A 22,048-nucleotide genomic window follows, 5' to 3' on the forward strand; every position below is an offset into this window, starting at 1 on the left:
TGATTATTATTATTATTATTATTATTATTATTATTATCAACCCGTCTCGGTTATATATTAGATTATTTGTTTCTAAAAATGAATTACTTTTCACATTATAAAGCCAATATAAATGCGAAATTGAACAAAATTTTCTAATTAAACTTTTAACCATTTGGTCTAATTGCTTTAAAATATTATATGTGTATTCGTTGGTCTTAAATAAAAAAAACTACTTAAAATATTTTAATGGTAGGTGCTGAAAAGGCATTGTAAGACAGGAAAAATTTATACATTAACAAAATTATTGTTTCTTTTTACTTCTTCCACCCAGAACAAGTGAAAGATAAAAAAAAACTAAGAAACACTATTCTCATTTTGATTCATAATAAATTTATCCAGAGCATTAGCATTGTTAGTCAGATGATAAGAGCAGAGGTCAGCTACTATCTCTATGATAGACTGTTAATAAAAATTGTTTTAACCCTGGATGTGAACCCGAGTTGCTTGGATCACAAGCTGACATTATTTCATCTTGTCAACAAAATTGGTTAAAAAATTGCTAAAGATTGAACTGGACGATACGTAATTTTACATCACTATACAACACGCAGAAATATATAAATTAAATTGATAAGTGTTTTACGCGAAACCATATCACATTAAACAAAAAGGAGAGTCCATCATTTATATTTTATTGTTATATATTTAATAATGAATTACAATTTATGAATGATTATTTATAATAAGTACAACGACTTTGATACCGTTGTCTAGATACCAATCATTATACAACATATTTTACTTGTTTAATAGACGTAAACAGCAGATTTTAACGTAGTTTACAAACCTACTAGTCTAGATTATAGGCAATGTTTATGTAAATTTGTAATAAACATTTCTTCAGGTAGGACAATATAAGAGTAGTTTATCTTTTTTCTACCCGCATTCTTATTCCCGATATCGGGCGCAAAAGGACTTCAGCAGAAGTAACGATTTTCTCTTGAGGATCCAAAGAGTAAACTTTAAAATTTCGAAGAACATTAGCTAATATGGTTTTCATTTCAACCATCGCAAGTTTAAATCCTGTAAATAAATCATTTCAGTAAAATAACTCTGTGTTTAATTTATTACGATTCACTCACCGAGACAATTTCGTGGACCAGCGGAAAATGGCAGAAAACCATAAGGATGAAGTTTTTTAAAGTTTTCGGGCAGGAAACGATCTGGATCGAACAATTCTGGATTTTCATAAACAGAATGATTGTGGTGAATGGCATGGATACAAATTGAGATAAAAGATTTTGGTGGTAAAATATAATCATCTATTTTATTAAAATAACGAAAAAGCAATGATTATGGAGATATTAATAGAAGCAAAAGTCTAGATTGATACAACTAACCTATTTTTATTTCATACGGATTTTTTCTTGCAATGACAGGAACAGGAGGACAGATTCTCATCGACTCCTGAAAAGTTTTGTGTAGAAGTGTATCAAATTAATTTTCGTATGTTAAAAAATTGTAAAGTTACCTTTATAACGCATTCTAAATAAGTCATTTTTAGCAAATCATCAACTGTAATATTTCTATTCATGTCATTTTCGAAAATGCTCTGTAATTCCAGATACACTTTGTCCTGTATTTCGTGGAATCTTCCCAGGAAATAAAGACTCCATGACATAACATGGGCGGTTGTATCGAAAGCCTGATATTAAAATAAGTTGAAGTGAAAAGTTAAATTTCTTTCTAAATAGAACATTGAATATGAATTAATAATAATTTGTCATGAAATATTTCTTCATTAGACGGCAGAGGAAGTTAAGACGTAACCCTATCACCCTGGGAAACTCGGGATCAAATCCAAAAGAAGAATTATTTAGGTGTTGTTTTTAGACAGATTCCATCTCTTATCATAGGGCTGCTTCGAGTATGAATAAGACGAAACAGCGATGTGTATGAATGAAAAGCACACTTTCGATATCCAGAAGAAATAGAGAATGATAGACAAAAACAACAGTTTAATGTTAAAATCAGAATCATTCGAATATATTTCATGAAGTTATATTTAAGGATGCCAATTTTATGAAGAAAATTTTGTTCAGAAGAATTTTAGACATTGGTTAGAAAACCGAAAACAATTAAAAGTTAAATTAGTATTTGAAAAATGTAAATTCGGTCAGCCTTAAAATGAGATTAAATGGTAGAAATCGTAATACAAAAGATTTCCCACTCAAGAAAATTTCGTAAGGTTGCTTTTTTGTACTTCGTTGCGTGTTGTATTATAATTGAGACAGATGACTTTACAGCGCCTACTATATTTCGATTGATTCACATAATATCTACTCTATCAATTTTGCCAAGAAAAACCCGCAGCCCCATATTACAAAAGACCCGAAAATTCAAGTTTTCAACACAGATAATTTATGATTTGAATTCCTGTAGATTCTTAATTTCGTAAATATTTTCTTAAATATACTCAAATAGAAAATGAATAATTTAAAAATTTCTTTCGAATGCAGGAATTTTTCCATTTATATTTCACATATTACTTAGTATTAATACATTGATTAATAAATTATACATCAAATATAATTTTAAATTAACTGAAAAAAGTTAATTGAAATTATTAATAAAATAAGTTTTACATACTAATTTAATTAATAACGCAATAATGTAAATGATGTAATTAAAATACGTGCAGAATTATGAAACTATTTTCGTTTACATTTTTAACGAATTATACGTACTGCAAACATAAAGAATACCATCTCTTTGATAATGTCTTTTTCCGATAATAAACCTTGATTGACATGAAGATCTAACAGTAAATCTATGAGCGGCTTCGGTTTTATGTTCGGCTCTTTTACACTATGTGCATTATCTTCCAAGTGTAGTAGCTGTCTTTTCACGTAATTTTCTTTTATTTTCTTGAACACCTGCGCATTAAATTAAAACATAATTCTGTTAAATCCAAACATAAGCCTTAATCTTTCATGTAAGTCGATTTACCTTTTCACCAAACTGATGAATTATTTCAATGTGTCTTTTGAAATTCCTTCCCGTTTTAGTCCTGGCGAAAATTGGAGGGAACCAATGCAATGGATTCAATAGCCATACAGGATAATATCGCATATATCTAGAATTTAATTTCAGTTATATTATACGAGAGTTTAACTTCAAGGATTTAAATACAAATATATTTTGTTTTCCGATTTGAATATTTAATCTTTTTTTCCATATTATAAATCTGTAATTCAGTATAAATATATAGTAATAGAATAAAATTTTTCATATTAAAACCTACAATACATATGCCCTATCTAATATAAGGTCCTAGACAGGACAGAACCTTCACAAAAATTTACACTGGAGTTATTTATATTTTTAAAACAAAAAGAAAATAAATGTTAAAGAAAAAAATTCCTTTGTTTCAAAGACGCGACATTACATCATCAACAGACAGAATATAGTCCCAAGATCGACTATCTCTGGTTAGGAGTTCACACTCCTCTTAGAGTTTGACCTCTCCTGCGAACCAACGCTTAAAGCGTTTATATATTCGGAAGACGGAATAACGAATACGTCTGAATGGGCTACACAACAATAACATAATGTAAAAAATCAAATATTTATTTTACAATTTCTTTATTATTATGAAAGAAACGTCTTAAATAGTTCTTTGTATTGTGTTCAAATTATAAATCTTTCCTAATCAGAATATCTATAATAAACTGTAAAAGTTTAGTTTACATTGAACTAAACAAAAGTATTAACAGTAATGGTAATAACACAGTCGTTACTAAACGAGATTGTCTGTGAAGATACTGAAGTGGGGCTGAAAAACAAATAGATTATTTTGTTATTGAGTAAATAACTTTAACATCAACTGTGTCAAGGAAAATATCAAAGTAAATAGGTTTCAGTCAGGTATGCGCAAAAAGCAGTTTGCTCTAATGAAAAATTTCAGTCATGAGTCTTGCAATATGATTGGCATTCATCACGAAAATACACAATTGATATTAATTATAATCATAAAAATTATTGAATATACAACTTTTATTTCAATTGTGTCAAGGTTATTATGAAGAAAAAATGAGTCTGACAAACGAATGTCCAAAAAGCAGTTTCCAATGACAAAGAGTCAGGGAGTGTTATTGACATACATCAGAATAATTCATAATATTTACTGAAAGAGGCAACGAGATAGAGAGTCAAAGATGGTGTCAGCATGCTATCAATGAAATAGCAAGATTAATTTGATCTGAAATTATTATACTGTAAGGTCTCTTTTTATGCGAATTATTTTTATGCGATTTTGAAGTAGTGCGGTTTGTATTTCATTTAAAAATTTTTTGGACAAACATACATATAGGCTTGTTTTGAAAGCCCACTTATAGACAGTCTCCAAAAATCGTGGAACGCTCAAAGCTCACCCCATTTGTTTCACTGACATGTAACGTTTATGGATGTAAAGGACACCTAGATCTAACTTAATCACTTTAGTTCCTAGCAATTTTTCAAATAAATGTAATTAAACATAAAAAATACTTAAAACTGAAAAGAAACGAAAAAAAATGCGTTAATTTTGAACAAAAAGCTCCAACGTTTAAGTTTCTCTGTCTCGCCTTTCTGTGAAATTTAACATCAATGAGTTATTGTTTACACATTTGGATGACCTTGAACACAGCTGGAGTCGTATTTCCCGTGGCATTCTCATAGACATCGCGGGAGGACAAGGGTTTACAGTAGGGTGAACACTAGCTAACTGTATATTTTTAAATATTTTTAAAAAATTAAAAATTTTATTGCGATTTCTGACCCCCTAATTAATTAAATTTATATAAAATAAAATATATTAATTTAAAAAATTTTAAAACTATTGGAGGTCGTTTTTGACATCAGAAAGCAGCTTTAAATAACTTTACAGAAGTCAAATCCGTGCACTACAACTTTAGAACTATTAATTAAATTTGATAAAAAACTTCCATTGAAAAACTATTAAGCCTTAAATCGAGCCTTAATAAAGTCTAATTAAAATCACGATGAAATTTTTTCGCGCGGGCAAAAAATTTTGAAAAAATTTGGGGACTTAAAAAACAATTCAAAAATTCAAAAAAAAAACTTTTCAGAACCTTAAAGACCGCATATTCTGTAACGCTATGCAACTTGCCCGAGATATCTCGGGATATGAGATTAAGGCATTTTAAGAAGGGTATTTCTAGTTGCATTTACTTTGTTGAGATAGGGGCTACTGGTAATGCCAGCCAGCAAATTAATATTGTGATCTCGAGGACATGCCATTCAGCTCATGGTTTTGGGCCATTAACTTTCTGATAAATGATAGAGCTGTCAATGTGACTATACTCAACAGATTGCAACGATAGCATCTAAGTGTAAATTACACTATCCATATTATTAGGTTCAGAACTAAGAATGCACTGATAAGCAAAATGACCGATTACCGATTACGCATTATCGGCCGATTAGTCTTAATAATTTATTGTATTAATAGTCAATTATATTATGATTATTATCGCATGAAATTATATATTATTAATAAAAATATAAAATTTTATTCGATAAAAATAATTTTGTAACAGCTTGTTGTAAAAATAATTTTCAATAGAAAGCTGTTTTTTTTTCTTTTTCAAATTCATGTATTAAATTAAAATGATAAATTATAATTTTGATAAACTTTTTAATTTTAATTAATAACCAAATCCAAACCCCTCATGGCTTCGATTTAGATATCAGTTAATTAATTGTATTGCTTGGGAATTTTAAGAAAGATGAAAACGAGAAGTTTTCCAAGTGCAAATTACGCCAGTCTTTTATTTCGAAAAATGGAAAAAATGCTAAAACTTTCGCCACCAAACATATGAAAATCATCTGGATAAATGTCATCATGAAAATTTAAAAAAAAAAAAAAACTTAAAAGACGAAAAAAAAATTTCCGAAACGAAAGAAGTTGGATGTTCATCAGTAACAAGGGAAGCTCTTATCCAAAGACAAGCATAATTGTCGTCCTTATTAGATTTAAGAATCAAAATTAAATTAAAAAAAAAAAAAAAATGNACATCAAAAAGTTTTTTATACAGCTTAGGCTAAATAAAAATGGAATAACTATAAATGATAAATATATAGACTATACCAAAACTAAATGTCCAAAATGTACCAAAATTTTATCTAGAGTTCATATTATATGTGAATGCTGTGATGAAAAAGATAAATTACAAAGGCTCCAGATGGGACCGCTGGCTAAATGTAATAGTGAAATGGAAATGTTTAAGACTTTTGACAGAGCCAATACTAACACGATTTATATGTTATATAACTATGTTAAGCAATTTATTAAATGATAATTGTGAAAAAATATTAATGTAAATTATAGATTAGAAAATAGAATATATCAGTGTTGATAAGAAAAACTATATGAGATGTTAAATTAATACGCGTTTTTCAGAAGAAAACATCCTTGTAACAGGCGAAAGCCTTTTACAACAAATAAAGATTATTATTATTATTATTATATTATATTATTGTTACAAGTTATTTTATAAAAACTAAAATGAAATAAAAAGTTTTTTAAATATTTATAATCTTAATTTAATCGAGAAATTTTTTATCTGAAATTAATTTATATCCAAAAAAATTATTAGGTGCAGAATTTTCTTGGTTTAGATAAACTAAAGGAAAAGTGGAAACACTTAAATAAACTGTAACGTAAAAATAAAAACCTTTTCAAAATAATTTCAGTGTTATATTATTTCAAACTGTCATGTACCAGAATATTAAGACAAATATCCATCAAGAAAATAATTAATTCTAGTATTGATGATAAAGAAAATTCGTTTTGGTGTTATATTATTTCATACAATTATTGCAATTTTAATTTATTTGATAATAATTTACTCAAAAAATTAATTTTGTGATCTGAAATAATTCTATTCAACAAATTTTTATTTGCAATTTTTAAAAATTATCTGTAATTAAAATTTATTCAACATCTGAAATTAATTTTGTGATCAGTATGTGTCAAACCGCTACTACTTACGTATTTGCCATCTGAAATCCCGAATTTGGTATCTGAAATCCTGAATCATAAAAAAACGCATGGAAAAGTTGATGAATAGTACAGAATTGCGGAAATTACAGAGGTATAAAGATATTGTCCCATACTATAAAGATTTAGGAGAAAATTGTAGAAAGAAAAATTAGGCAAAAATCTAAGATTGGAGAGGAACAGTTTGGCTTTTTGCCAGGTAGGACTATGAATGATGCTATCTTTGCTATAAAACAGGTGATGGAAAGGCACAGGGAAATGCTGAAAAATTTGCACATAGTGTTCAGAGATGTAGAAAAGGCGTATGTTGGGGTACCGAGACGATAGGTATGGAGATGTATGAGGAAAAAGAATGTTCCGGAGAAATACGTTAGGCTCGTCAAGGAAATGTATGAGGGAGCAGAGACCCAAGTTAAGTGTAGTGTAAGCACTACAGATGGGTTCTCCGTTAATGTTGGTTTACATCAGGGATCGGCCCTTAGCCCTTATTTGTTTGACCTGATAATGGACATGTTGGTGTGTGACGTGAAGTGTAAGGTTTCGTGGAGTATGCTGTTTGCGAAAAATATTGTGCTGTGTGAACTTTCCCAACCCAAGGCTGATAAGAAACTGAAAGATAGGAGAAAAGTTTTGGAAGAAAGGGGTATGAGGATTAGCAGAACTAAAGCAGTATATAGGATTCTGAATGCTAGAGATGAGTTTAAAATTCAAAATGTGTCGCTCCCTTTTGTTGCGAGTTTTAAATACCTTTGGACATTTGTCGAGATGAAAAGTGGATTGAATTCGGAGGTGCAGCATAGAATTCAATGTGGATGGATGAACTTGAAGAAGCTGAGCAGTGTGTTATGCGACAAGAAAGTTAGCTTCAAGCTGAAAGGAAAATCGTATAAATCGGTTGTTGGACCTGCAATGTTATATGGAGCTAAGACATGGGCAATAACAAGAGCCCAAGAAAGAAAGATGGAGGGGCAGAGATGAGACTATTCAAATAGATGTGTGGAGTGTCAAGACAGGATAGAATAAGGAATGATTTTGTTAGAGGTTCTGTTAAGGTTGAGCAAAAAGTTTATCCTTGAGCAAAAAAAAACCCTTGAGCAAAAAGGTTTATCAACTTAGGTTGAGGTGGTTTCCCACGTACAGCGAACAATAATAATTATGAAGTGATAATTATGTTGATAAGAAAATCGAAAAAACTGGTAGTAAAAGGAAAGAGCAAAAGAGGAAAACCAAATATGCGTTGGAAAGATAAGGTGGAAGAAGACTTGAACCAGAGGTGACTTAAGAGAGAAGAAGCCCTTGATAGAGGGAAATGAAAATGACGTATTAGATTAAAAAAAACGCCGACCCATATACACATAGGGAAAAGCTAAGATGAAGAAGAAGAAGAAAAAAAAAAAGAAAAAAACGCACGAGGTGAATTGGCTCGAGGTGTATAAGAAACAGGCGAACAATATAAGTCAGTTGATGAACTGAAAACCGTCATTGCATAGTGCTAAAAAATTGTAATGTGAATACAATGCGAACCTGACTCAATAATGAGGTACAGTTTATAATGTCAGATTTAATGAAAATGGCTTTATTGGTCATTATATGTATGAAATAATCAATGATATTAAAATTTTGTAACATTTAATTTCTAAACTTATTAAAATACTCGTGATATAAATTAACAATAACATATTTGTATTGTTAAAGACATACATATCAAAGTAGTATTTGTTATATTTTAAAATAAATGTTGTATATACATTTTAGAGTGGATATAAAAATTTTCCAATCCATCGTATGTTATGCATCATTTTGTAAAGACTACTGGAAAAATTAAAACAATTTACATTGTACTAAATTTTCCATACCTGTCCAATGCGGTGATGTATTCTTCATAATTTTCAGATTGAGACATTAGAGAAATTCCTAATAGTACATCTACATAAAAATAAATTGGTATTAATGACGTTTAAATAAATATTTTACAGTAGAGATTAATACCTGCAGCTATGTCCAGAGTGCAATATTTCATCCATTTCAGGACATTAAAAATTTCACTTTGCTGCAGTTTTTTTAGCTTCTCGACTAAGAAACTCGAATACTCCATGAGCACATTTTGATGATTTTTCAGATTCCAAAGATGAAAATAGGGAGCTAAATATCTTCTCCTTTTTCTCCAATTATCATCAGCACTTTATTTAATTAATTAATTAAATACAGAAAATTGTAAACAACAACATTTTAACTAAATGTAAAATAATACATTACCTGTAGAAAATAGTATTTTTTCCAAACACTGGAATAAAGAAATCGTAAGTAGAATCCTTATTTATTAAATTGTTGCTTTTTAGCACTTCCTACAAAAAGTAATAAATTTTCATTTATAATAAACATATTACATAACTATGTATTATTCATTACCTTTGCAGATTCCGGATGTATGAAAAAAATCACTTTATATCCAAATATGTTCATGTATACAGCTTTCTCTTTTGGAAATAGTGTAGAGAATCCAAGCAGTAGATTTGAAGTAACTTCATAAAGAGGAAAAAATAATTTATATAGGCCTATTCATAAATAATCAAATCTTTAGATAAAAGGTAATAGCATACTTATGCCTCCATTCCATTTGTAGTATTCTCTGTCACGTGGAAGAAATAATCTATTCCACAAAAGTGGTAAAACGGATATAGACGGAAGTTTTTTCATTTTCATATCCTGAACATTTTTTTTATTTTCTCGTAGATTTTTATCTGTTATTAAATAAAAGTAAATATGAACTTTGCATCGCATTTTGCATAGAATCTCAACGTTGTCGGTTTGGATTGAAGTTACACTGCTAAATGAAAAACATGCTAAATGTAATTATTACTTGCATTAACAGAACTGAAAATCTATCATCTTTGTTCTTTCTTATTTGTTGTTTTAACGACTTTAGTTTCTGAGGCTTAATTAATTTTCCCTCGGAAAATGTTTAATCTATTGGTTTTTTATATTAAATAATTATTTTCACTTAAAAGAGAATCTGACAGCCAAAGAAAGTGCGGGGAAATAACTGCAATAAAATAAATACTCCCAAAAATGTGTTTTTATAAAAAAATCATATAAAAAAGTTAAAATAACCATAAAATTCTTTTATTTGAGAAATATAGCTACAAGGATTGTTATTCTTTGATTTGACACAGCGCGAAAATTGACGTGTGCATTCTACATTGTTTACAACTCGAACCTTGACCTTGAGAACAACTGGTACTGTACTGTACAGTACCTCTCTGGGGAAAATCGGTTTAAAGTAGGAATAGAACAAGTTTACCACATCTATTTATATAATAAAAATAAATTTTAATGATAAAAATTGCCAAGTGCCTGAAAGTAAATACAATAATAATTTGTGTTTGAATTACTACTAGTATTTTAAAAATTTTTGCCAAAATCAAATCTGTCCTATAGAAGTTTAGAACGATTTAATTTAATTTATCACTACATGCTGAGCATAATAACATCTCGTAAGATTTATTATCTAATTATCAAAAAGCAGTATTAATTAAATTTAATTTAAAATACCCTAACACTAATAAAAAATTAATTTCCACTCTTTTTGGTAAAACAAACTATGTAATTCATTACAGAAATTTAAAATTTGATCTAGAAGAAGGTCTCATAATAACTAAAATTCATAGATTAGTAGCATTTTGTCAAAGTGCGCGGCTTAAAAAACATATATTATTTAATAATGATAATAAAAAAACAACAGTCAACTAATGACTTCGACAATCATTTTTTAAATTAGTGAATGAAAGTTTTTTCAGCAAAACATGTCAAAATGTAAGAAAGAGTATTAACTGAAAAGTAGCCACAGCATTAAATCGATATCGCAGATATCTGTCTAAACTAGCGGTCCCCTACCTTTTTATCGCCACAAACCGGTCAACGTTTGATATTTTACCGCGGCCCACTGAGGGGGGGGGACGTTGATTGTTTATATTGTAGATTGATTTAATTTAATAATTTTAATTACATTGTATTTAAACATGCCTTCAAAATAAAATACAGTTACACCAAAAAATGAATATAATGTGATTTAACATTTTGACTCGCTAGAACGTTAAATCAATGAGAACTCTGAGCTTGTTTCTTTGCAACAAGACGGTTCCATCTGGGGGTAACAGGAGACAATGACACCCGACGTGTGTTTCTTATGTCCAGTTTATTCCGTTGTTCAGTCAACCGTTAAAAGTCGCACAAATCACAAACCCAAGAGAAATACACCATAGTAAATAAAATGGAAATACCAGTAATTTAATGTTCCTTGGGCGGTCCAGTACCATTTGATCCACGGACCGGTACCGGTCCGCGGCCCGGGGGTTGGGGACCACTGATCTAAACCGTCTGTAGAAAAATTTCAAATTATAAACGATAATCTCACAGTTTTTAAAATGAAAAACCTAATTTATATCTAGACAAACCAATTGAAATATTGATTTTTGCGTATTAGAATTAAGCAAATTACACATTTATGAAACATTTTATAAAATATTTAAAAATAGGTATGGTGAACACAGATTGTCTAACACTTCAAATTTATACAAACGTTGTTTACGAGGATTTTAAATCGTTTTACGATATTTTTGATTTTAGTATCTATCCCAAAACTCACAAATNAAAGAGAGAGTTCGGAAGAGTTGGGTTCCATATTAAAAGCACCAATGCATCGCCATCTCGAATGAACTTATGTCTGTCAAGATCAAACTTCAAAAAACGTGAAACTCACACAGATTGACGGTCTTTAAGGCCATTTGTGAATTTTTTTTTGAATTTTTGGAATGTTTTTAAGTCTCCAATTTTTTTCAAAATTTATTCCCGCGTGAAAAAATGTTATCGCGATTTTAATTTACCTCTAATGACGCACGCTTCACGCTTAATTGCTTTTTAATAGTTTTTAATGGGAGTTTCATATATTTATTTTATCGTTCTAAAGTTGTAGTGCACGGATTTTCTTTCGATAAAGTTATTTAAAGCTAGTTTCTGATGTCATTTTAATTAATAGATTTTATTATATATACGTTTACTTAAGTCGGGGGGTAGGAAATCACAATAAAAAACGTACTTTTTTTAAAATATTTAAAAATATACAGCCAGCTAGTATTCAGCCTACTATAAACCCATCCCCTCCCGAGACTTTGATGAGAATGTCCCTGAAAATCCAACTCCAGCTGTGTTCAAAGTTATCCAGCTGTGTAAACAATGACTCATCGGCGTCAGATTTCACAGAAAGGCGAAACAAAGGAAAATAAAATTTGAAGCTTTTCCTTAAAACTAACGCATTTCTTTCGTTTATTTTTACAGTTTTAAGTATTTTTTACGTTTAATTACATTAATATCAAAAATTGGTAAAGTTCCAAGGAGTTAATATATACTGTTCCCCTAAGTCTCTGGAACGGAATACATGCACCAGCGAACCTACAACTACACGATTTATATTTTAGAAATAATTAAATTCACTTAGCATCCAAAACTTTCGGATTTCGAAATGCACAAATATGCTGATTAACTACAGACAACCGTTTAACTGAAGTGAGACGAGTTTTCCCCTCGCTATGGATGTCTGCCTAGTGCAGTTCAGCCACAATCCGCTACAGCAGGGGTGTCCAACCTTTTTGTTTCTTTGGGCCACATTAAAAAAAGTCATGGAGTTTTGGGCCATAAGTATAATATAGCCTATATACTTGCGGCCCAAGTATATTTTGGCCCAATCCTTAAATATACAAGTATATTTAAGGATTGGGATTTTAAGGATATTTAAATCCTTAAATATACTTGTATATTTAAGGATTATATACTTGTATACTTGTATATTTAAGGATTGGGCGAAAGAATTTATTAAGGATTGGCCTAATATTTAAGAACTAACATGTCTAGATTATAGTAATAAGCATTAAAACTTTATTACGAATAAGGATATTTTAAAAAATTACTTCTACNAAAATCCCCAAAAAGGCTTCTGTGGAAACAGCTAGATATGATCTATTTTGTAATAATGACTTTGAAATTAATCCAAATAAACAAAAATTAATATATACGAACCTGGCTATCGAAATGCCAAATAACTGTTACGCTAGAATAGGTTCAAAATCTTCTTTATCTATGAATGATATTATAATTAATGCAGGAGTAATTGATTGTGACTACCGTAGAAACATCAAGGTTCTGATGTATAAGTTTGGACAAGAAATTATTACTGTGGTACCTCAAAATACGAAATTAATTCGTTCCGAAACTGAGATCGTATCATGAAAATGTCGTAAGGTGAATCATTTTTTCCCATACGATTACGTGTAAAACCAAATAATTCGTTCCAACACGAAAATCACACTCAAATTACAGCTAGTACATTAAAATACTTAATAACTACAGTAAGGAAAACACTGAAAAATGCGTTTTGTAGTTGTAAATGTATAAATAACCATAATAGAATAATAATTTTTTTTTAATGTAGTTTTATTTGCACTTTACCTTTGAGAATAGACGAAGGTGGAGGTGTAAACTGGAGGAGGAAGAGAGGTAGAAGGAAAATGATACTAAAACTTAACTTACATAACATAATGTAACAATAACTTAAAAATAACTTAGAAAAGATTTTAAAAATTAGTGTTGTTTTATATATATGTTTTAAAATTTTTATTCACTGCTTTTTGCTTTCTTTCCTTCACTTTCACTGGATAGAGGTCGCTTGGTAAAATATCTATCCAAAGAGGTTTGGCTTTGTCTACTTTTTAAAATGTTTCTAAAATGACTTAGGCAAATATCATTACTCTGAGCAGCAATACAGCTAGTGTGAACCTTTTTGGGATGTTTCTTTTCAATAAAATCAGTCACTTTCTGATAATACCTTGAGATTTCCTTTATCGAGCGAGATCCTTCCACGACGAAGCAAACACGCGGATTGAGACCGAAGTGAATAAGAAATGACGCTGCGAATTAATGTAACGTCGTATGGTGAGTTTTTGTTCGTATCGTGGAGCAAAAATATGTTCGAATTTTATGTCGTATCCTGAAAATTTCGTATGATGGGGCGTTCGTATCCCGAGGTACCACTGTACTTTTAAAAATTATGCATTCGACTTATATTGAAACAGATTAATTATACATCATTGACAGAGATGAAAAATGCTTTGGAGAATGTACGGAAATTACCTTTTCTCAAAAAGAATTTTGTACCCAATTATTTAATATATGTGTACTCAAGTATTATATACTCAATTTAAATCTGTATTTAATTCAAATAATCTAGCCCAATAAACAAATAGAGGAGAAGATGGTATTATAAAACCCCATATTCATTATAGTGAATCATAACTACACTCACATTTTTTGTGCGAAAAGTACTGGTATTATTCAACTAAATGTTCCTAATCGGATTTTTCGCTAGTGTAACTATAAGTATGGTTTTTGAAGACTTCCATACAAAAAGTCAGAAAGTAGGCTTAAAGAAAACAGAGTGGTAATATGGAACCTTACCGTATGCTTTAATGTATCCGAAAACAAATAGGAAAGTACAAAGAATATTAAATAATTACAAAATCATTTACTCCAATGTATTTTATCGAAAAAAATACTTTTATAATAGAAAGATATGACCTCCAACAACAATATATATTCCAGCAGCTCTTTTTCGATATTCTCGGGAAGAATTGGCTTTCTACCTAGTGTCCTTTTCACAAATCGCTCCGGACGAATGTCTGCTTGCAAAGAGAGAGTTCGGAGGAGTTGGGTTCCATATTAAAAGTACCAATGGGGTCCGTATTTCACGCATCTCCATCTCGAATTAACTTATGTCTGTCAAGACCAAACATCAAAAGACGTAAACATCACACAGATTAATATGTACCCCTAAATCTCTGGAACGAAATACAATCACCAGCGAACCTACTACTACACGATTTATATTTTATAAATGATTAAATTCATTTAGCATTCAAAACTTTCGAATTTTGAGAAACACAAATATGTTAATTAACTGAAGTGAAACGGGTTTTCCCTTCGCTATGGATGTCTGCCTAGTGCAGTTCAGTCGCAATCCGCTACAGTTCAGTTAATTTATTATCAGTTTGAAATGGAGAGGTTCCATAATATCTGCAGGGTCCCATAATACAGTAGAGCGTCGATTATCCGAAAGTCAATCATCCGAAAAAATTTCAGCCGGCAAATTTAAATTTTCGCCAGTGCTGTGGCGCTGCAATCTTTGGCTATGTTTTCGGCTACTCAAATATTTTACGTTTTTGATACTGAATTAACTTCTGAAGTATAATTTTTTATTGTTTTTATATTTTTCAATATATTTATTTTGTTTGTNCAACAAAATGTTAATATTTAAAAATTGAGCTTATAATTTTATAAATATTCGATATTTTGACATAAAACCTTCAAAGGAACCACAAAAGAGGTGGTCGGTTCAGTGGCGTAGCGTGGGTGTCAGCCTCCCGGGGCGGAGGAATATTTCGCCCGCCTTATTTAGGTATCTCAATTTAAAAGATTAAAATTCAATTTCGTCACAGAATAAGAAATGAAAAGTTCAGTGCTAGTGTTGCCACCTTATTAAAATCTCTGACCTGGAAGGCAGGTGAGGTTTGTTCGAATAGAAGTTCCTGACGCATGCATATGCCATTTTGCAATGCGAAGAATAATGTGCAGTGCATGCTGGTTCTAAATCAGTTACAGTTAGCGACTAGGGAGACTTTGATAGGAGTAACGCAAGTGAACTAGCTGTATTGGATATTGGAGATGTATATATATATATATACGAATAAATCGTACAAGCAAAACAAAACAGAAAAAGTCAACAGGTTTCGCCCGATATCCCCGGAGGGTGAGTCGATTCCCAAACTATCCGGATGGATGGTAACAATATTCCGTGCTCATTTCAATTGGTTCGAGTCGTAGGTGGACGATAATATGAAATAAGATGATTCAAATTCTTACAACATATTAATATTTATTGTGAAGTTTTTCCGCCCTTTAAAAAGTGCCACCCGGGGCGGACCGCCCCTGCCGCCTCCACTACGCAACGCTACTGGGTCGGCTGTCGAAAGAATTCTTAAGCGTAAGCAGACATTTTCTAGATTTTCCGCAAGCTTAGTTGGTGTCGCGAAAATCCCTCTCGTTGAAAATCAATTCGAAATTGCAGTACTGTATTTGGAATTTCAAAACGATCCAAAGAATTTATTCAAAGTTTAAGACTTCCGTATCGCTCATCGCGGACACTAAATATTTTAAATTTCATCCAAATCGGTTGGATGGTCTCAGAGATGTTAATCATTAAATTTAGCCCTTTAACATTAGACGTGTGGCTGAGCTCTACTATAAAGCTCTGTAGCGCCGTCGAGTCACTTCTTTCGTGTTAAATTAATGATATTTTAAAAATTAAACTAACGAAAAATATTCAATTATTGGCTTACCTCCAGATATAGATGAATTCTCTCCATGTTTGTTCGATGTCGAATCATTTTCCTGTTGTTTCCTTCTGTTTCTCCATTTCTTTCGTAGTGAATATATCACAAAAAGAGAATAAATAACTAAACTTAAGAGAATTTGGAACGAACTCAACAGACACATGGTCAATATTGCTCTGCAGTTTTCGTTGCGGTACTGTACGTAATAATCAAATATCTATGCGTAAAACAACAAGCGCCGAATAATGCTAATCAAAATCAGAGTTTTTCTGCCACGTGATTCACAGTCGGCCTATTATAGAAGACTAAATTCGCACTACGAGACTTGACTTTTCTCGAGCTTGAAAAATTTAATTTATGTTTTTTACTAGTTACAGCACAATTTCATTTAAAAAAAGGGGTTGTAATTTGAGTACATGTTGATTGTAGTTATATAATAATTAAATATTACTTTAATTTATGTTATGGTTGAGTTACAAAGGGTAAAGTCGTTAACTATTCCAAAGACAATGCGCCATAACCGGTTCTGTTACTGAGCGGTGGTATTTTACTTTAAAATTTTTTTCTTTTACTTTTAGAATAATTTTTTAATTCAAAAATTTTTATGATTTACGAATTTTCTGTTATGAATATTCGTTTANGAATTTATTATTTATACCACGGAATAGTATAAATAATTATTATATGCCTTGCCTTGCCTTATTATATGCCTCGATTAACCTTGCGCCGCACGTTTACGACATCCCGTGACTCGGTGAATGTCGCGCATTGACTCACGGGAAATTTGTTGAAAAAATGGCGGATACATTTTAAATCGAGGTTTACAGGCGAAGGTAAATAAACAAATTAAACTATTTTAAAGTATTTATAGAATGTTTAATAGGTAGAAATATAGATCCGTATGACGCTATTGGGACAGTAAGATTTATCCTCCCAATGAAAAGGTGGTGACCCCTCTCTGTGCGAACAATAAATATCTAATGAACCATACTCCTACCCGCGACCCTTCCCGAGATATCTCGCGAAGGGTCGCGAGTAGGGATATGGTTCCTTTGTCTTTATTGTTCGCACAGGGCGACTACAGTTTGGGGGGTCGCCACCCCTTCATTCGGAGGGTAAATCTCACCATTGAGAATTTAACGGAGCTGTAGAACATATTGATAGAAACAAAATGTCAAAGGAACCGTGCCTCATGGAAATTAGTAAAGAACACCTACTAGGGGGCGTCCCGGGCTACTAGTATAATATAATAAAAAGCTAACAGCAGAGATACACGAACATTTTATATACAGTAGTAGACAAACTCAGAATGTGGAGATTTGCAAAAATCTGCGAAGATGAAATTTGACGCGATTCCGATACTTTTCTTTTGTGTATACGTGCATGAGAACTTCAAAAGTAAAATCGGACATTCTTTTATAAATAATGCATTAAAAGTAATCGCAAAGCGTCACGTCACATGGTAGACAATTGACCAATAAAATATAAATATTTAAAAATTGAGCTTATAATTTTATAAATACTCGATATTTTGACACAAAATCTTCAAAGGGACCACAAAAGAGGTGGTCGGTTGTACAAAGAACTTTTGAGGGTACGCAGACATTTTCTACATTTTCCGCTAGCTTTATGTTGCGAAAATCCCTCTCGTTGTAAATCTACTCGAAATTGTAGAATTTGGAATTGCCAAAACGATCCAAAGAATTTATTCATAGTTTATGACATCCGTACCGCTCATCGCCGACACTAAATATTTTAAATTTCATTCAAATCTGATGGTCGGTCTTGGAGATATTAATTATCAAATTTGGCAATTTAATATTAAAACGTGTGGCTGAGCTCTAATATAGAGAGCTGTAGCGCAGTCAGATCACTTCTTTCGTGTTAAATTAATGATATTTTAAAAATTAAAAAAAAAATTTAATTTTTTTAATTTTTTTATATTACTTTATTAAAAGAGAATAGCATTTTGCATTACACTCAAGTAATGTAGGCTTGTTCATAGAAAACAGAGAAGTGAACTTTACAGAACCATCAATTGATCATGATTCAATTAAAGATTTTAAATAGAGTAGACTATCTAAATATATAAAATTACTTGTCCTGACTGACTGAGTCACTGATTCATCATCACCCAAAGCAAACCATTGAACCTAAAAAGGAGAAATTTGGTACACAGTTAGGGTACGTCATGGAAACGCACACTAAGGAGGGATTTTTCGAAATTCCCTTGCGAGGGAGAGAGGGAGAGGCTTAACCAGAAAAACAGCTTCTAATGTACTATTTTAGATGCAATTTTTTGTTTTCAACTACGTTTAGTCTTCAATGAGTACTTAGGTGTATTAAATTGATAACATTTCATACATTGTTATAAATATTTTTATATATTTCAATTTTTTAACCAAATGTTCAAACTGTTTTAAATTCAAATTTGTTATTGCATATTGGTTTGATTATAGAACGATTGTAAACATTCCAGAAAACTGATCAAATTGAAAATAGTAGGCTTGATTCTCAGCGGTAGGAATTATATAACAATTACTATGATTGTTGAAATACTGAATATAAATGGGGTTTGCTTGCAAAACCTCTGCAGGTGAAGTCACAGGTAACAGCTAGTGTTATTATAATCATAAATATTATTATCAGTTATTTAATGCTATCAAAATTTGCAGGTTTCAAATTATATGCTGTAAATTAAAATAAACCATTAAAATTTCACATACTGTAATCAGAATTTACTTACAATAGTTATTATGTTTGGATAAATTGGTATTTTTAAGCTCTTTTCACATTATCAGCCTCAAAATCTGGCTGATAGTATGCAATTTATATCACTTATATCAGTTCTAATTAGTACTTTAAATATTAAACATTAATCATTTTAATTGTTATTTGCTTACAGTAAAGTAGTTTAAACAGTTGGAAATTCTTATTTCAGTTATATGCTAGCTGTTGTTAAAAATGGTACAACAATACTGTATGAACAACTTTTAATTAAGAAAACTTCAAGTTATCCAATTTTTAATTGTTTTAACATGTCCTTTTAATGTTAGAGTTAAAAAACACCAAAATTTTCACCAGACATGTACTGGACCACCACCAAGAATTTGGCAGTTTCCTGGGAGACCCTATCTAACCCTAGTGAGGCCTTTCCAAGTTTCAGCACTCCCAATGTGATGATGACAAAATTTTATAAAACCAGATTAATTTAACATTTCAGCTGCTGATCAAGCTACTGATGCAACAAAGCCCAAATGGCAGCATGGCTTTCTGTCAAAAAACCAAAACAATTGCTCCAATCACACGGAAGTTTCCAATCACATGGAAGTTTCAATAATATTTCCAAGTTATCACTGACAGAGGCAGTCCTGGGATTTGCAAAGCCCTAGGCAAAATTTATTTTTGAGTCTGAATAGAAGAGCAATCGAAGTAGAGAATAGATTTATTTAGGTCTACAATAATGTGAATATTTTTAATATAGTAATGAACAGTAAACACAAAATAAAGTAATAAAAATGTGTACAATACATTTAAAATAAACTGAAAATTTAATAGGTGTACAGAAATTCATCTACAAAACTGTTCTTCTGTTTTTAGTACCACTGAATTCATCAATTAGATCTGATTCAGATGGGCATAATCTGCAGAATGGTAGCCATGTGACTATCACTGAGCAGCTATGAGTATAGCAGTTACTATAGCATACTAGTTTAAATATAATAATTCCACTTCAACAGAAAGTTTGCAGCCATGGATCATTGTCACTTGACAGTCACATCACCTATAAGAGAACAGTTGCAATGTGGTAGCTGCAGATTGGTGGGCTATTGCATCATACCAAATAATTCACACAGGCAGAAAAGGCAGTTGTATGGAGAGAGCATAGTTAGCACCAGGGCTGTGGAATCGGAGTTGGAAAAAATGTGTCAACTCCAACTCTGGTATTTTAAATTTACTTTAGTTTTTTTATTTAAATGAAAAAAAATTTATTATATATTTATTAACTTTTTTAAAATCTTTTTGTATTTTGTTATAATTCATTTATTTTAAATACAAAATGCATCAATTTAATTTATTAAATGTGTAGTGTTCTTTGTAGTATTTGTGTTTAGTAGTTAAATAATTTTGACCCAATTGAATTTGAATATTTTTGAATCATTCCTTTATTATTCCTGCTCTAAATAAGTACTCTATTTTTCTGAATGAGCCAGACTAATTGATCAGAGTAAATATTTTTCTTTTCTGAACAAAGGGCTGAAGTAGCTAGATCACACACTTTTTAGTTGGACTAACTTTTCTGGAAAGGTGAAATTGAAGTGCAAATGGTGTCGAATATATGTAGATGTAGAATTTTATTGCCCCCTTTCTCTTCTTATTAAATATGTGTTAAAAATTAATTCTTTTTTTATACAAATAAATATTAGTGTGTTAAATATTAAAAATACTAACTATAAAAGTATTTGGGTGAATGACCCATGCTCCTTTAAGAGTAGGGTATCCCCCTATAAGTGCCTCTGCTCCCCATAAAATGACTTGGTATTTAATTTTGCTGGAGTCGGAAGTCGGAGTCAAAGTCGACCTTCTAAAATTAGCAGGAATCGGAGTCAAGTGTTTTTTTACCGATTACGCAGCCCTGGTTGGCACATCATCTGCTTATTGGTGAATTTTTCAGAGTATGATACAATTCATCAAAACTTAGAAACAACATTCTGAAGTAATTAAAAAATTTTGATTGATCCTTTCAAAGCTCATTAATTAAATAACATATAAAAAGTTCCTTGTAATAAAGGGCTGTCCACACAGTGTCCATAGACTATCTCCAGAAAAAACAATGCACCATGCAGTAACTTCCTGAAACATTGCAAGATGCATGCGTTCCACTCATCTGAATTGGACCTTACAGAAAAAAAAGCCAATTCTGCAGCAATATCTCTTTCAGTGGATAAGATAAAAATTGAAGAAAGTCTTTTTTGCCACATTGTTAATCAGAGATAGTTCTTAATCAATTTCAACTTAGAAAATGATTGTTCTGTAGATACATCAGATACTGGTACAATTGTGGCAAGTTTACCATATTGTTTTATTTGTCTCCTCTACCAACCCTTTATCCCTTGTTCTATCTAATTTTTGTAAACTTGTTCAGACCAGCTCTTTTGTTGAATGAAGTTGAGGCAGACTCCTGCTGAGGAGAGAGTGGTCTGGAGAGTACAACAAAGGTAGCCTGGGGAAACTGGTAAAGCAAGAAACTTCATTTTTTGCTGAGACATGGACCATAGCATAAGTGGAAGGAGGGGCTTTTGAAGATAACCACAATATTTTGCATACAAAATCAACGTACCACGAACCTGTTTCCGGTGTGCTTCTCTGTAAAACAAAGTGTTACAAACGTTTTCGAACTTGTAAGTTCTTCTTCAGGTAACATCTAAGCGAATGCCTTTCAAATTTAAATTCAACAAAAAAGAACTTCATTAAGAACTGTATCGCACGTATCGTTGGCGTCATTGACGCATGCGCCCCTTTGCTGGTTGTAAATTATCGTAAGTTCTTGTCTACGAGCACCTGC

At 31.2% G+C, this 22,048-nt stretch overlaps 1 protein-coding gene across 1 annotated transcript in view; it reads right to left on the reverse strand.

Moving 5' to 3' along the window:
- Positions 1 to 663: 663 nt before the first annotated feature.
- Positions 664 to 22,048, reverse strand: part of LOC111634551 (cytochrome P450 4C1-like) — a 25,314-nt gene continuing 3,929 nt past the window's right edge. The window contains exons 2-12 of the mRNA XM_023379350.1: positions 9,646 to 9,786; positions 9,455 to 9,567; positions 9,302 to 9,390; positions 9,035 to 9,225; positions 8,902 to 8,971; positions 2,992 to 3,118; positions 2,730 to 2,918; positions 1,514 to 1,687; positions 1,383 to 1,449; positions 1,125 to 1,304; positions 664 to 1,065 (exon numbers count right to left, since the gene is read on the reverse strand). Coding sequence (XP_023235118.1) covers positions 908 to 1,065; positions 1,125 to 1,304; positions 1,383 to 1,449; positions 1,514 to 1,687; positions 2,730 to 2,918; positions 2,992 to 3,118; positions 8,902 to 8,971; positions 9,035 to 9,225; positions 9,302 to 9,390; positions 9,455 to 9,567; positions 9,646 to 9,748 — 1,461 coding nt within the window. The 5' untranslated portion in view covers positions 9,749 to 9,786 and the 3' untranslated portion in view covers positions 664 to 907. The remainder of the gene's footprint in view (positions 1,066 to 1,124; positions 1,305 to 1,382; positions 1,450 to 1,513; positions 1,688 to 2,729; positions 2,919 to 2,991; positions 3,119 to 8,901; positions 8,972 to 9,034; positions 9,226 to 9,301; positions 9,391 to 9,454; positions 9,568 to 9,645; positions 9,787 to 22,048) is intronic.

The sequence above is a fragment of the Centruroides sculpturatus genome, unplaced genomic scaffold, assembly GCF_000671375.1.
Source record: "Centruroides sculpturatus isolate CEXI.00-Female unplaced genomic scaffold, Cexi_2.0 scaffold861, whole genome shotgun sequence".
NCBI lineage: Eukaryota > Metazoa > Arthropoda > Arachnida > Scorpiones > Buthidae > Centruroides > Centruroides sculpturatus.